Consider the following 14,541-nt stretch of genomic DNA (forward strand, 5'->3'; position numbering starts at 1 on the left):
CCATTTACAAATTTCATGTTCGAAAATGAAACCAGAAAATATCACAGAAAAGGCTTAAATGTTTCCAAAAAAACTTTAGACATGTGGTATTTAAAATAAATACGATAATGTTATTTACGATAGTCAAACTAAATATATAATGCCACTGTGTGACATTAAAATGCATCTTGTATCGACAAATCTGCGATCGATAAAATGACTGACAACAAAATCCACCAATCAGATGGCGCTTAACTCGTCTCACTGAGGACTCAGTTTCTCGACCAATGAAAGGATCCAGGCTGGCACACGTGTCGGTTTCGCGGCAAAAAAGATTTCGCGCGAAAAGTGCCCCATCCTTGTTTGGACCTGGATCAGCTGGGACAATAACAACAATTACGGACTACAACAGGGCAGCGGAGATCTTTTTAGAAATGGACTGCACCCGCCGTGACCTTCTTGTGGCCGAGCATATGTTGATTTGGCGGATCTGCTAATTTACGCGAGGCTTCATTTTCTGTCTTTTTTTAAAATCTGCATTTAGTCGGACATCTTCCCGCATGCCCCAACAAACCGAGGGGGGTTGGGGCTAATGACATCGCTAGCATGCTAATATGACTAACTCTATGTTCTCATGTAGGACGTCATTTATTAATGTCCCACTCAACGAACACTTTATTAAAATGGTCCGAACATAACGGAAGCCTTTTGGTGGGGGTGAAGGCAACTGTCTTAGTGCCGCACAGCGCTTTCGACCCTTTCTGGAAAACCGCCGCAAAGTTTTTTTTACTCGTCATCTCATTCAAGTTGCTGCCGTGTCAGGCGTTGTGTTGTTGCTCCTAAAACGTAAACGGCGACTTTGCCTCGTGTTTGTGCACTTTTCGTGTCGTCCCAACATGCGGCTAGCTCCTCGTTAGCATGCCTGTCGGCGGGGCCTGGTCTCGTGCTGACAACCACAGGTGAAAACAAAAGGGTAGCATGCTAGCTCGCTATCCATCTGCTCTTTTTACTGCCTCGTCCGCTTTGTGTGCTTAAACCTCAACTCTGGCTTCCCGAGCTGGTACGTATTTATCATTATTTGTATGTCAAATACACTTGGTAGAACATCACGTCCTGCAATTTCACTCGGAAGTAGGATTACAATATGGGTGTCATACACTCATGAGGAACTTCTCCAAAAAGTCTCCACAAGTTGCTCAAGAACACTTGAAGTCAAACGATCACGCGGCATCTTGTTCACAGATACGAGAACCTTTTAAGTGGAGGACTTGTTGAGTTAGTGTGAATCTCGTTCTGGCATAGCAAACTGTGAGAGACTCCTGCCATGTCAGAGACTCTGATAACAGGCCACACGTCAGAGGATCTGTTGGCTGACTTTGAGACTTTGCTCAACTCTGGAGGTGTTGCTCTTGGTCAGGACCACCAAATAGTCATCATCACCAGCCCCAGCAATGAGGGACTCCACCCAGACGCAGCCCCTTCCAGCACGGGAGAAATCTTGCTGTTTGCTACCCCACAGGGATCCGCTGATGTGGCCTTCCAAGACAAGAGAAGGCCGTCCCTCGGAAGGCCATCGGTGAGGGCTTGCAGGCTTGGTGGTCGGGTTGGCCCATCAAGGTCACGTGTTACCGAAATTCAAAGTGTGGAGAATTGTTGCAAAGTTTTGTTAAGCTATGGAATTTCACACACTCAAACATAAATATCACTATTTCTCAGAAGCACACGCACAAGCAAAATAGATTGCTCTCCTTGCCCACATGTGACGGCATCACACAGGATCCAACATTAATGGTGGTTGGATGGTCCTGGGCCAGCATGACACTGTGTGAGGCCGTCACATAGCTAATAGACGCTTTCCCCCTTCTCCTCATCCTCACCACATTGTTATTTCCCCCTCTTTTTTTATTTTTTGTTTACTCAGGTTAAGAGGAAGTTGGACCTGGACAGCGACCATCAGTATGTTAGCACGACCCGGCCGTCTTCAGGCCACGCTCCTCCCTCCACACCTGCCCCTCCTAGAGGTATATACACGCGCACGCACGTGCACACAAATTTATTGTTCACGTCAGTTCTCATGTGTGTTCATTCACCCATGATTGGAGTTCCCGACAAACCGGACTCGCTGTCATTACTAGAGCCGTCACTGGACTAAAAGCAGTGATTCTCAACTGGTTTGGTTGGGACCCAAAATTGGGTTGCGGTCCGAAAAAAAAAAAAAAAATAGGGGCATCTTTGTTTTTTAACGGTACCTACAGATGAATGTTTTTCATTTGATTTTTTTTAGATTTCTGGATTTTTAGTTGAACTTTCAAGATGAATTGACAACTGATCATCAAATTAATCGACAACTTTTTTTTAATAAACCTGTAATCGTTTAAGATATTCCATAGAATTGTTCAAATGCGCTAATTTTAACCTCTCATCATTCTTCTCCAATTTTTATATTTCTTCACAAAAACAGACAGTTTAACTGCTGTGTTAAATCAAAATAAGACTTTTGCCAACATCTGTTTCTACAATGGAAAACAATGACCGAATCACGAAATGAATCGGTTTCAAAGAGGTTGGCGAGTACATCGGACATTTTTTTAGTTGTTGTTGAGTTGTTTTTTTTTTTTTTTTTTTTTAATCACTCAGCAATACTGAATGAATAACAAAAATTGAAAATTCACATGAACCAAAATGTGAAGATTTTAGGTGGGATATGAAATGGTCAGGACAGTCTTTCACGGTGACGTTTTGTGTTCCTTCTCCTCCCAGTTCCTCGCACCCTTACGGAAAAGTCTCGCTATGACACCTCCTTGAACTTAACCACCAAGCGCTTTCTGGATCTCCTGTCCCAGTCAGCTGACGGCGTGGTGGACCTGAACTGGGCCTCGCAGGTCCTGCATGTCCAGAAACGGCGCATCTACGACATAACCAACGTCCTGGAAGGGATCCATCTCATTTCTAAAAAGTCCAAGAACCACATCCAGTGGCTGTGAGTGGAAAACAAATAGAAGGCAAATTCCTTAACAAAGACTGTAATTGGTTTATCCCCCCCCCGTTCTGTCTCGTTCAGCCTCGTCGCTCGGTGGGCGTCTGACTTTAGATAGAAACGTATCCAAGATGTGGTGTAAACCAAAGAACGCGTGTTTGCTCATCCTTCACAGCGGGAACCGCGTGGACGGGGACTCGGTGGCCCTCCAGCAGGACCTGCGGAAGGAAGTGTGCGACCTCACCGCAGCGGAGGAGCGGCTCGACAATCTCATCTCCAAATGCAATCTTCAGTTCAGTTTGCTGACAGACGAGCCGCAGAGCAAGAGATATCCTTTCGACTGCCAAGTTTTGGATGAATCGGGCCGATGCCGCCATGTTGGAATGGAGACGTTTGTGACGATCACGTTACGTGGCTGATGCAGGTCGGTTTCTTTGACGCGGCGTTATACCATTTGAGGATATGCAGCCCGAAAGGAGGAAAATAAGCACGTATTTCTGGATGCTCTTATGTCAGTGGTGTCCAAAGAATGACCCCCTGGGGACCTTTTGTGGTGTGCCATGGAGAGTACAGTGAGAAGGGAAGGTGTCAAAATAAATAGGTGTAAATTAGTTTCAATACTGCAGGGTGTTTGTAAGTATGCACAGATAGAAGTAGATTATTTACGACAACAACCATAGCGCAATTTCTCTGAAATACTGATGAAAAAAAAGATCATTTGATTTTAAAAAGATAGAGAGTTTCTTACGTCTTTCTGCTCCGTGTTAAGGTTCAATATAGGAAGCTCTCATATTAATGATCAACAAGTTCTGGTTTTGGTTCTGAACATGGAGATGGGATTCGGCTGCTGTTCGGCGAAGAACAAGCCTTATGCTTCACTTGAGTCGCCAAATGCTGAGAATTTATTCACGAGGTGACCGCACGGAAACTCCAGCAAAGTGGAGATTTGTGTCGTGGTACTTCTGCAACCAAAGCTAATCGTCAGCCAATATTTATTTTCTTATTATTTCTGGTCCTTCAAAAATTCCATTGACATATAAAGTACACGTACACGCGGGAGTCTTCTGACCATTTTGCTCCTTAATGGTTGTCTGTCACGCTGGGCTACGTGCGCTGCCAAGATTTGAGGACGTCGTTTGATACCTCGGACCAGTTGGTCATGGTGATCCGAGCTCCACCAGAGACCCAGATGCAAGTCTCAGACCCCAGCGAGGTTGGCGCGCTAACATTTCATCAAAACACTTTTTCGGGGCGGGGGAAAAAAATCGCATCCGCCAATTTTCGCCTTCTTTGTGTGACTCGCAAGGGTTACCAGGTGTCGTTGAAGAGCACGCAAGGTCCCATCGACGTCTTCCTCTGCCCAGACGACAGCTCCGGGGTTTGCAGCCCCGTAACGGGAAGCAGTCCCTTGAAAGCGAGCGTTGACCGCGCGGCGCACGCGCCGGCCCGCCGGTCGACACCCAGCAAAGGCAGAAGCTCCTCAACTTTGGAAGTTGCATCGTCATCCCCTGTGTCCACGTCGTCCACGGCGACAGCGGCATCTCAGCCAGAGTCCTCGACGTTGTTGTTAGGTGGGCAAACGGGTACGTGTCAACGAGCTCCTCTGTTTTCAGCCAGGTTGTTTGTGGAAGTTTACGATTTTAGATGAATATTAAATTAGATTAAATGATTGTTTTTTAGGTGCGTGCATAATGTTGACGCGTGTCCTTGAAAGAAAGTACAACAGACGTTTACACAAAATCCATTCCTGAACAGTAGTCACCTTTGTTTGGATTTTCATTGTAATACCCCCAAAAATTCCCAATAATGTGAGTCTAGTCACTTGCAAAAACAAATACCACGCCAAGACAAAATCGCACTGCCATTGTATCTGGCGGGTGAAATGTGAATTTGTTCAGAGGTTAACCACTGTATATGATAATAATAATGGAACACTCACGTGGTGGCGCTGCAGTCTTACTACTGTGAATGCGAGTCCGTATACATCCTACTTCCTCAAATTCTTTTGTCTCACACTTTTTTGTAATGCAAAAAAAAAAAAAAAGCCCAGGAAAAAAGTCAAAGGCAATGAGTTCCATATTTTTAAGAAGTAGGTGGTGTTCTTTGTTTCTGTGGCAGAATCCCTTCTGAACAGCGACCCGTTCTCAGGCCTGGGGGACATGGCTGACTTTGACTTCTCCACGGACTTCCTCCACGGAGAGAGCCTCCCTCTCCCGCTGGATGGTTTCATCAACTTGTCTCCACCACACAGTCCCGACTACCACTTTGGCCTGGGGAGCGACTCGGGCATCACCGAACTGTTCGATTGTGACTTTGGTGACCTGTCACAAGTTTTGGGGGAGAGTTAGACAAGGGTTGGGCAGGGGGGTGGGGGGATTTTGGCTGTGGGGAAGCGCAGACTAGTATAGTGGACCCTCGGAGGTTCCACCTTTTTGTTTTGTTTGACATAGAACCGGTTCACCATTATAAAACTTTGAAATACAGTGCAGGTGAGGTTTTAAATAGCATTTAAGTTTGTGCACACTCGCACCACACTTTGAGACGCACTGTAATGGGCAACGTAATTTCTCGAGAATAATGCACCTCCCACCCCCCCAAAAAAGGAGGGGGGCAGAAATATCAGAAATAGAAGGGAGATCTTACACTGTACACAGGTTTAGGGGACAAACAAAATTCGTCACAATGTAGAGCCGTTTACTGTTATCCCTGTGTTGAAGCTATTTAATATCTAATGCTACAAATCTATCAATAATGTTTTTTTTTTTTTGTAACTACCCCATGGAGTTTTTTTTGCTGTCTTGAACTTCGCACACATTCGAGAAGTATTAGGATAAATGGGGTTTTTTTGCTACTCACTGTGAATTCCAGAACGTGGCAAATGTTACCGTATCATATCTGTTGCTACGGCATCAGTTGGATGAAAAATATCAGATTTAGTGTCTTACATTACTAGACAACGGAAATGCAGTTTATCCGTGAATTATACCTTGCACATGCTTGTAATTATAAGTAGTTGTAATTGCTTCTGTACACGGAAGCTATTCTCTGAATAATAACAATAAAATACAAATTACTTTGCGGATCATAATTACCGTATTTTCAGCACTTAAAAGGTGCTTGGGAGTATAAGACGCACCTTCAGTGAAAACGGTTTTCATATATAAGGTGCACCGCATTATAAGGCGCATAGAATAAAAGCTAGTGGCGGCGGTTGCGTTATGCATCCACTAGATGGAGCTACGCTAAAGGGAATACAATACAATTCAGCTTTATTTATATAGCGCTTTCCCCTCGGTGCAGCTGTAACAAAGCGCTTTACAGAACATTTAAAATACTACGTCCAGGAAATCAGAATATTGATCCATATTTCAGGCGCATCGGATTGTAAGGCGCGCTGTCGGTTTCGGAGAAAATTGAATGCTTTTAGGTGCGCCTTATACAGCGGAAAATATTGTAGATTTTCAACAAAAGAAGAAATTGAAACATTCATTGGGATTTGGATGACAGTTCAGTTGGACGTCGCCACAGATTTTATGTCGCCCTGTTTTTGGAGCCACTTCTCCGAGTGAAAATTTTTTTTTCCCACACTCTACTGAGTACATTACAACCAGCAAATCCGGGGAGCATAGTAGTCGTGTGTAGAAAGAAAACTTAAGGCTGTGTATATTATTTGGGTTTGTTATTCTTGAGAAATTACATTCATCCAGATTTCATCCCCCCCCCCAGTGTAGCTGTAATACTCCTTTGTACTATAACCTCCGAGGGTCCACTGTCGTACTTTAGACAAGCAACATGGGCAATATTGATTTTATTTTTTATGTAACTTTTGTGATTCTAATTGAAAATCACCCCCAAAATTTTATGGCACTTCCTGTTTGGACTTCAGCTCGGGTTTAGCTGTATTTAAATTATTTATGTGTATATATATTTTTGTGTAGTGTTTTTATTGTTTGGTGGTATGTGCAAGTAACCTGTGAGTTTGGATCCACATCAGGCTTGGTAGCGCTTGCGTGGTCGCAGCTGGCGCCGCGGCTTGTCCCGTCGCAAGGTGTGACTTGACAAGCGTTTGCGTACAAATCTACCGTATGATTTGCGTCTAAATCACTGGAAGCCCTCAAGATCGTTGTGGATAGCGAGCTGTAGGGATTTTAACTGGCGTAACGTATTTTGCAGGTTTACCCTAAATCTTCATGGTTTATATGCCTTTCATGGGAACGTTGCTGGTTGAGTTTAGCCGAGGTTGGATGGTCCCGGAAGGTTAGTTCACAAAGAACGTTCACAACCCTCAAAGTGTTCAGTACGTGCGTGTGTGTTTTTTTTCTTCAAACAAGAATCGTGCTGTTGTTCATAAGTGTACTTAAAAATATGTCAATTCATATTGGTGCCTTGAGTTGTTTACCCTGCAAGTGGGTCTTCTTATCTTGAGCGCAGCGATCAGTAGTCACGTGGTGGTTCATATACCGTACACTCATCAATGTACAACACGATCGTTTTTTTTAGAGGGGGAATGAACAGCAATAACAAACGTGTTTTCTATTCAGCCATTGGCCACCTTTGCAAAACGTCGCTCTTTTGTAGATACCAATTGCGTCGAAACATTTTGCGTCTTCTAATTTATGTTTGCTTTCCCCCTTCCTATTCCTTTACGGGGGGAGGATGTGCGTGAGGATAAATTAATAAGCTTTTATTGCAGCATTGAATTTGATATTTATTATTTGATGACGTTCTAGAGAAGTGGTACAGATCTTCGTACCAGGAAGGGACTTTTAACATGATCCATGCAAATGATTCGTATGAGTTTTTTTTTTTTTTTTTTTTTGCATGTGAGCTATTAGCGTGTTTTATTTTGCGCATCTGCCAGTGATGGCAAACGTGTCCTCATTTGTAATTTTGGATTTCTCAGTCACTTTAATCACATTCAGTATTGCGCATAAAATATGTTTTGGATGTCTGACTGTCCTTTAAAAAAAAAAACCTTCAAATGCATCTTTTCTCACTAACATTGCGCAAGTATGAAGTTTAGCAGCTGGGAACAACATGTATACACATGTGCAAGCATCTTTTAAAACCGGGCAAGCACCACCAGGGTTTGAATCCCATCCCCTTTTACTGTCGGTAGTCTTGTTTGGAATGTTTTTTGAATGTTGTCACGATGAGAGTCACCTAGATATCAACATGGGCCAAAAATGGTATCTGTAGCTTCAATTTTGCAAGATTTCAGATCCCGCCCCCTCATCCGCCCCTCATTCAGTGTTTTTAGCAGAGCCTATCCTCTACTTTGTGCCGAAAAACTCAATTCACTGTTTTTGTTCTCTTTGTGGCGCTCCAAGATGGTGGATGAAAATAGCTTGTCGCGTTTGTCCACCCAAGTCCATTTTTTTTTTCAACGACTCTAAGCCATTGATTTTAAAGATTGAATAATGTTGGATGAGTTTGAAATAATGAAGTGATTTGTTCCTTTGGGGGTGTATTTACAGTTTAAACGAAATTCATATGTGCAATTGTAAAAGTTCAGTGAAATTGTACTTTCATCTACTTGCTGATTGGAATGCAGACATGAGAGATGCACTGAATGGATCCTGATTTCATCGATTGGGGCGGAGGGTGTTAAGCAACATGCAGGGTTTTTGGATATTATTAGATGGCAGTATTAGTTTATATTTTCTTGACATTTTAAAAGTTTTCCAAATTGCTGATTTTGAAAAGAAATGTGCCGGCCCAAGCGAATGCAGCATTTTTTGATTTAAAAAAAAAAAAAGATAGTTATACCTCAATGATTGTGTCTTGGATACAACCCTGGCTCAAAGTGCTTTGAAGTGGATTCTTTGTAATAATAATTCAGTTGAATGCCATCCTGAAATGCCCAAATATTTCTCTCGGATTTATTCTTGTCGTTAGTTTGTACCTGATTTTTTTATTTTTGGTGAATTTTGGACACTTCCTGCCCTTTTGTATCTATTTTTATTTGACAAAAATAAAACGATTTGGTCTACAACCCTTTCATCTTATGTCGTTTGGAGTACTGATGTTTCGGATATAATCTCCAAAAGTAGTCTGGGTGAGGCCTCGTACTTTGCCGTAGACTGAAAAATTGGGTTTGATGTAGCTTAACGTTTGCCACATTTCAAGTCAGCCGAGTAGGATTTGCTGACCTTAATTTATTTCTTTGTGTGTCTTGAGATAGGCGTGATCAGAGTTTTCGAGAGATGAGCTGTTGTTTGGCATATTTTTTACGTCCATCCATCCATTTTCCGATTCGCATAATCCTCACAAAGGTCGCGGGGGGTGCTGGAGCCTATCCCAGCTGTCTTCGCGCAGTAGGCGGGGGACACCCTGAACTGGTTGCCCGCCAATCGCAGGGCACACATAGATGAACAATCCGCGCTCACACTCACCTTGAGACAATTTAGAGTGCTCCATTAACCTACCATGCATGTTTTTGAAATGTGGGAGGAAACCCGGAGAAAACCCACGCAGGCCCAGGGAGAACATGCAAAATCCACACAGGGAGGCTGGAACTGGAATTGAACCCGGTACCTCTGCACTGTGAGGTTGACGCTCTCACCGCTGGACCACCGGGCCGCCCTATATATTTGATTTGGGAGCAGAAATTCAACATACCATCACTGTATAAGTGCCGTTGAACTCAACACACCTAAAAAAAAGCTGCCCTCTCTTCGTCAGTTTTAGCTCAACACTCTAACAGTGATTATGGTGATGATTAGGGTTTTAAATTAGGGTTAGGTTTTGTTTCACCTCAGGTTTGGCTTTCAAAGGAAGGTTTTCAACTAGGGTGAGGAATTCCAAGTAGGGTTTTTCAACTAGGGTCAGGGTTAAAAAAAACACTCATAATCATCTGGGTGTGTCTTGGCTAGTAGCCAAGACAAAATGCACAAGTTTGTTTTTGTGTTATTGTCCAGACAGCAGGAACGTGTTCATTCCTTCAGTCCGTATTGCAGATCAAGCAGGGGGTGCGTGCGCACCAGAAGCGCACGGCAAGCGCATGTTAGCGCTCTTTACTGCTCTTGTAAAAGCATCCGCATCCATCTGTGACCACACTGGGAATCATGAGTGTTTGTTCAGGATTAACATCATATTTCTCAATTCCTATGCTGATGTGCTCATCGGAAAGGAGGAAAAGTGAGATTGTTATCAGAGGGTGGGAGGAGTCTTCTTATCACTCATTGCTGTTGCTTGTTGGAGCTGTCAGTCAGAACATGGAGGCCACGCCACAGACAGGTGAGCGCCACACTACAGGCCACCCGGACCATTCGTTTTTGTTTCATTTGTCCTCCAAGAAAAAAATGTGTCTTGGTTCCTTTGGCTGAGCATTTATCCACTTTTATACATGAAACACAATGTGGTTTTTAACTTGCCATGTGTTGTCAAACATTGCTAACATTCCAGATAAAATGGTGCAAATGTATTTCAACAAGCGGATGTGTTTGCGCATTCACAGATTGATTGATAGGTGCTGTGAATATAAATGCCAAGACAGTTTGTGTAAAAACCCAAGACACACATTGACTTTTTTTTTGCATTATTCGGTTGCTAATTAACTAGTTTTAAAATCTTATTTATTATACAGAGTATATAAAGTATTTTTGCAACCCATTCAAATATTTCAAAACTATAAACCCCAGACAAGGTTTCAATGACATTGCACCATAGTGACATTTGTTATATGAAAGTCAAGGCAATCAATGATTTTTGATTGCTTGAAAACGAAAATATTTGGGGGCCTGTCCATATTATTTTGAGAATGTCATTTTTGTTTCAACAAATGAGCCAAACCAACGGAGAAAAAAACTAATTGCCGTGTTCCACCTTACAACTGTCTTCATTTCAGGCCCAAACAGAGGCCAAAGACGCCTGAAATTGGTCAACTTTGAGATCCAGGAAAACCACATTTCTCATGAGACCCAGGGGCTCAGCGACAAACACCTGGTGGTCCGGCGAGGGAAGCCATTCAAAGTTACTCTGCTGTTTTACAGACGGATGTGGAACCCAAAAGCAGAGCGTCTGGCCTTGCAGGTTTTGCTAGGTGATTTTGTACACACCCAAAAAACAATGGTGGGCACCAAATCCAGTCCACCACTTTCTGTCTGACGTTCTTTTTTTTTTAAACTTCACATTGGCCTTCAAAGAATAAAGTAATAATCATTGCTGGTGACAAATACTCTGTGATTCATTTGAAAAACATTCAGATAGATAGGCCGGTTGGTAGCTAGGTAGGTAGGTAGATTGCGAGCTAGCGAGGTAAGTAGCTAGCTAGTTAGCGAGGTAAGTAGGTTTATAGATAGTTAGCTAGCTACCTAGATAGGCTTTTAAATGTGTAAAGAAGGATTATTCTATATGTTTTTTGTTTGTTTGTTTGTTTGTTTGTTTTTTTGCCCAGACGTTCCAAGTTGTCCATGGGAATGATGTTAAACACGCAAATAAGTATTATGTACACACATTATACCTATTTCATGGCCACAAATGAGTATATTTTGGTTCAGAGGACAAAGGTGAAAGTTCTTCTTCCACCCTCACAGGTGAAATGTCAGCAAAAATGTTGGTCCACTTCTCCGACAAGTGGTCCGATCCACATAGCTGGTCAGCACAAATCTACCCAGGCAACATACGTCAACGTGTCGTGACCATCCACGTCTGCGCCCCTGTGCTGTCCTCCGTGGCGCGATACCAACTCCTGGTGCACATAGTGGGCGCACACGAACAAAGCAGCTACGCCGCAGGAACATTTGTGCTGCTCTGCAACCCTTGGCTCAAGGGTGAGTCTTGGACTGTGACTCGGCCATCTTGTGTTTGTGTACAGTACACAATGCAGTGCAATGAGCACCTTTTTCTTTTCTTTAAGAGGATCCGGTGTACATGCCACTGGATGTGCAACGACAAGAGTATGTCAAGAGTGATTATGGCGTGATCTATATGGGGACAGACGTCAGCGTTAGTCAGCGGCCCTGGTCGTTTGGTCAGGTAAATTTATGATGTTGCCTGAACACCCGTAGGCCAGATTCAGCAATCTACGTCCACTTTCCCCCACCCACCCAATGTTTTTTTCTTTCGCAGTTAGAAAACGAATCATAAAGGGCAACAACTGTAATTGCCTCTTTTAGCTTGGTTTGAGCAAAATGTCAAACTTAATGGAAATGTCATCACGGGAATGTGTGTGCGAATGGTAGTCCCTTTGCGCCCTGCATTCGGCTGGCGGCCAGTCTCGGATTGAAGCCATTCAAAGAGAGCAAATATTAGACTCAGTCAGTGTTTATGTGTTCACAGTATGAGCCTGGAGTCCTCGAGGCGTGTCTTCAGCTGCTGCAGGTCAGCCCGCAGCACCTCAGCAACAGTCACAAAGACTACGTTCTACGAGCAGACCCGGCTTACCTGAGCAGGATCATCTGTGCTATGGTGAGACACAAAAATCACCACCAAAATATGCAGAAAAATATGCACACAAGAGTTCCCTCCCGTTCACACTTTTAACTTACTGGCATTGTGAATACTGACACACGAGTTGTCACACAAAGACAAACTTTCAGCTTGTTATTATCCTTTTGCAATTTCTATTGACTCTTTTTCTTTTGACGCATGATTCATTTATTGGACGACGACAATGTGCCGGAAAACTCATCAGGTATTGATCAATGATGCTAGCAGTGCACAACACAACCCCCCAAAACTCAGTCAGTCGCGAGGAGTAGCAAGTTTGAGTCAGTGCCATTTTCTGGAGTGCTTGTCGTCTCAGGGCAACTGGAGCCTATCACAGCAGACAAGAGACATGAGATTCCAAAGAGTGGTGTTATCAACGCTCTTGAAAGCCTTCGCATAGTCAACAAAGTTGATGTCAGATTAGGAAATCCACTCAAGTGATTGTTCTATATGCTATCCTACCCATATAGCGCTCTCTCTCTCTCTTAACACCCTTTGAATCAACATTTCTAAGTGGTTTTCTCTTTATGTAACAAATGGATTGCAATCTCTGTTCGCCCGCAAGGTGAACTCCAGTGATGACATGGGGCTTCTGGAGGGGAGGTGGAAGGGCAGCTACAAAGATGGTGTCGAGCCAACCCAGTGGAGTGGCAGTGCGGACATCCTTCACCGTTGGATGGCATCCAAAGGCAAACCTGTGCGTTATGGACAGTGCTGGGTCTTTGCATCTGTCCTCTGCACAGGTGCTATTTAAATATGTTTTTATTCATATTTTTTATTTGTTAGCACTTTATGTTCACGCAACAGCCAGGATGTTATACTTTGGTCCTTCTTTTTTTTTTGGTCCAGTGATGCGAGTGCTGGGGATTCCCTCCAGGGTGGTGACAGTGTTTAACGCAGCCCACGATGGTGATGGAAACCTGATCACTGAAGAATTTTATTCAAGCACCGGGGAGAGACTCGGGTTGTCAAAGGACAGTATTTGGTTGGTATCTCTTCATTTTAAAAATATATGTTCTGCAAACTGAACCACAGAGATGGAAGCACTCTTTAGATCTGATTTTCTTGATTTGAACATGCAAATCAAATGAAATCAGACATTGCGTGTGTGTTTTTTTTCTTACACTGTACACTCACTGAATAGTGTGAAACACCCGATCTCTACTTTGACAGTGGCCATCGGTGAAATAAACAAACAGCACAGGACTGAGGGTCGTCAACCATGCAATGCTACCATTGTATGTTAGGATTGGCTATGCTAGTAACCCTCGTGATCCAGATCCAGGTGTGGCATCCCACAAACGTCCATGTTTGGGTTGACCCATGGCCAAATTTGCTGTTGTTGTGGTTAATAAATCAATCAATCAATAAATTATTATTATTATTTTTTTAAGTGTTGGAGAAGTGGCTTTTCTTAATAAGTGAGCTCAAGCAGGTGCCCTGTGGAGCACCTGTGAATAGCTCTGTACTACTATTCTGCCCATGTATTTGTTGTATGCCATAAAACTTTCACATGCACATCTAGGAACTTCCACGTGTGGGTGGAGTGCTGGATGAAAAGGTCGGACATCGGTGTCGGATTTGACGGCTGGCAAGTTGTAGACCCGACCCCACAAGAAATGAGTGGAGGTGTGCGGATATTTTAACACGGCAATATACTTTACTGGTGCAATTTCTGGAATGAATATGTTCAAGTATGTTTCCGCGGCAGGAGCATACCGGTGCGGTCCTTGTCCAGTGGTGGCAATCCAAAGGCGTTACCTGGGCACCCCATATGACACCGCCTTCGTTTATGCCTCTGTTGATGCCGACATTGTACGCATGATAGTGCGGTCTGGTAAGGTGGTGGGGAAGAAGGTGGATACCAAGTGGGTGGGACGTTTGATCTTCACCAAGAGCATCGGCTCAGATGTGCCAGTGGATCTGACGGATTCTTACAAGAGACAGAAACGTAGGAAAGGTTCTATTGAGGGAGCAGATTAGTGTACAATTAGCATACTAGCTAAGTGGGTTTTTTTTCCTGTTTTTTTTGTTTACAGAAGACCAAACATACAGAATGGGAAACTCAGGTCAGTGGCTGTCAACATTTTCACCTTTTGTACAAATGTGTGTGTGTGTGTGTGTGTGTGTGTGTGTGTGTGTGTGTGTGTGTG

General features: G+C 43.4%; 2 protein-coding genes across 3 annotated transcripts in view; both read left to right on the forward strand.

Moving 5' to 3' along the window:
- Positions 1–336: 336 nt before the first annotated feature.
- On the forward strand, positions 337–5,552 carry e2f1 (E2F transcription factor 1). The gene is made up of 7 exons (XM_019862913.1): positions 337–1,555; positions 1,901–2,000; positions 2,740–2,959; positions 3,132–3,284; positions 4,055–4,169; positions 4,263–4,539; positions 5,075–5,552. The coding sequence occupies exons 1-7, from the start codon at positions 1,304–1,306 to the stop codon at positions 5,302–5,304; spliced, it is 1,347 nt and encodes a 448-aa protein (XP_019718472.1). The 5' UTR covers positions 337–1,303; the 3' UTR covers positions 5,305–5,552.
- Positions 5,553–9,942: 4,390 nt separating this feature from the next.
- The window catches only part of LOC109511841 (protein-glutamine gamma-glutamyltransferase 5-like), a 7,556-nt gene continuing 2,957 nt past the window's right edge, over positions 9,943–14,541 (forward strand). The window contains exons 1-10 of one of the 2 annotated variants that reach the window (XM_019863190.1): positions 9,943–10,195; positions 10,806–11,000; positions 11,494–11,730; positions 11,817–11,935; positions 12,239–12,367; positions 12,954–13,131; positions 13,238–13,373; positions 13,914–14,017; positions 14,100–14,339; positions 14,428–14,457. In XM_019863190.1, the coding sequence (XP_019718749.1) occupies positions 10,024–10,195; positions 10,806–11,000; positions 11,494–11,730; positions 11,817–11,935; positions 12,239–12,367; positions 12,954–13,131; positions 13,238–13,373; positions 13,914–14,017; positions 14,100–14,339; positions 14,428–14,457 (1,540 nt within the window). In that variant the 5' untranslated portion in view covers positions 9,943–10,023. Of the gene's footprint in view, positions 10,196–10,805; positions 11,030–11,493; positions 11,731–11,816; positions 11,936–12,238; positions 12,368–12,953; positions 13,132–13,237; positions 13,374–13,913; positions 14,018–14,099; positions 14,340–14,427; positions 14,458–14,541 lie in introns of those variants that run through there. The other variant, XM_019863191.1, reaches the window with a different exon arrangement.

The sequence above is a fragment of the Hippocampus comes genome, unplaced genomic scaffold (genome assembly GCF_001891065.2).
Source record: "Hippocampus comes isolate QL1 unplaced genomic scaffold, H_comes_QL1_v1.1 scaffold1, whole genome shotgun sequence".
Classification (NCBI taxonomy): domain Eukaryota; kingdom Metazoa; phylum Chordata; class Actinopteri; order Syngnathiformes; family Syngnathidae; genus Hippocampus; species Hippocampus comes.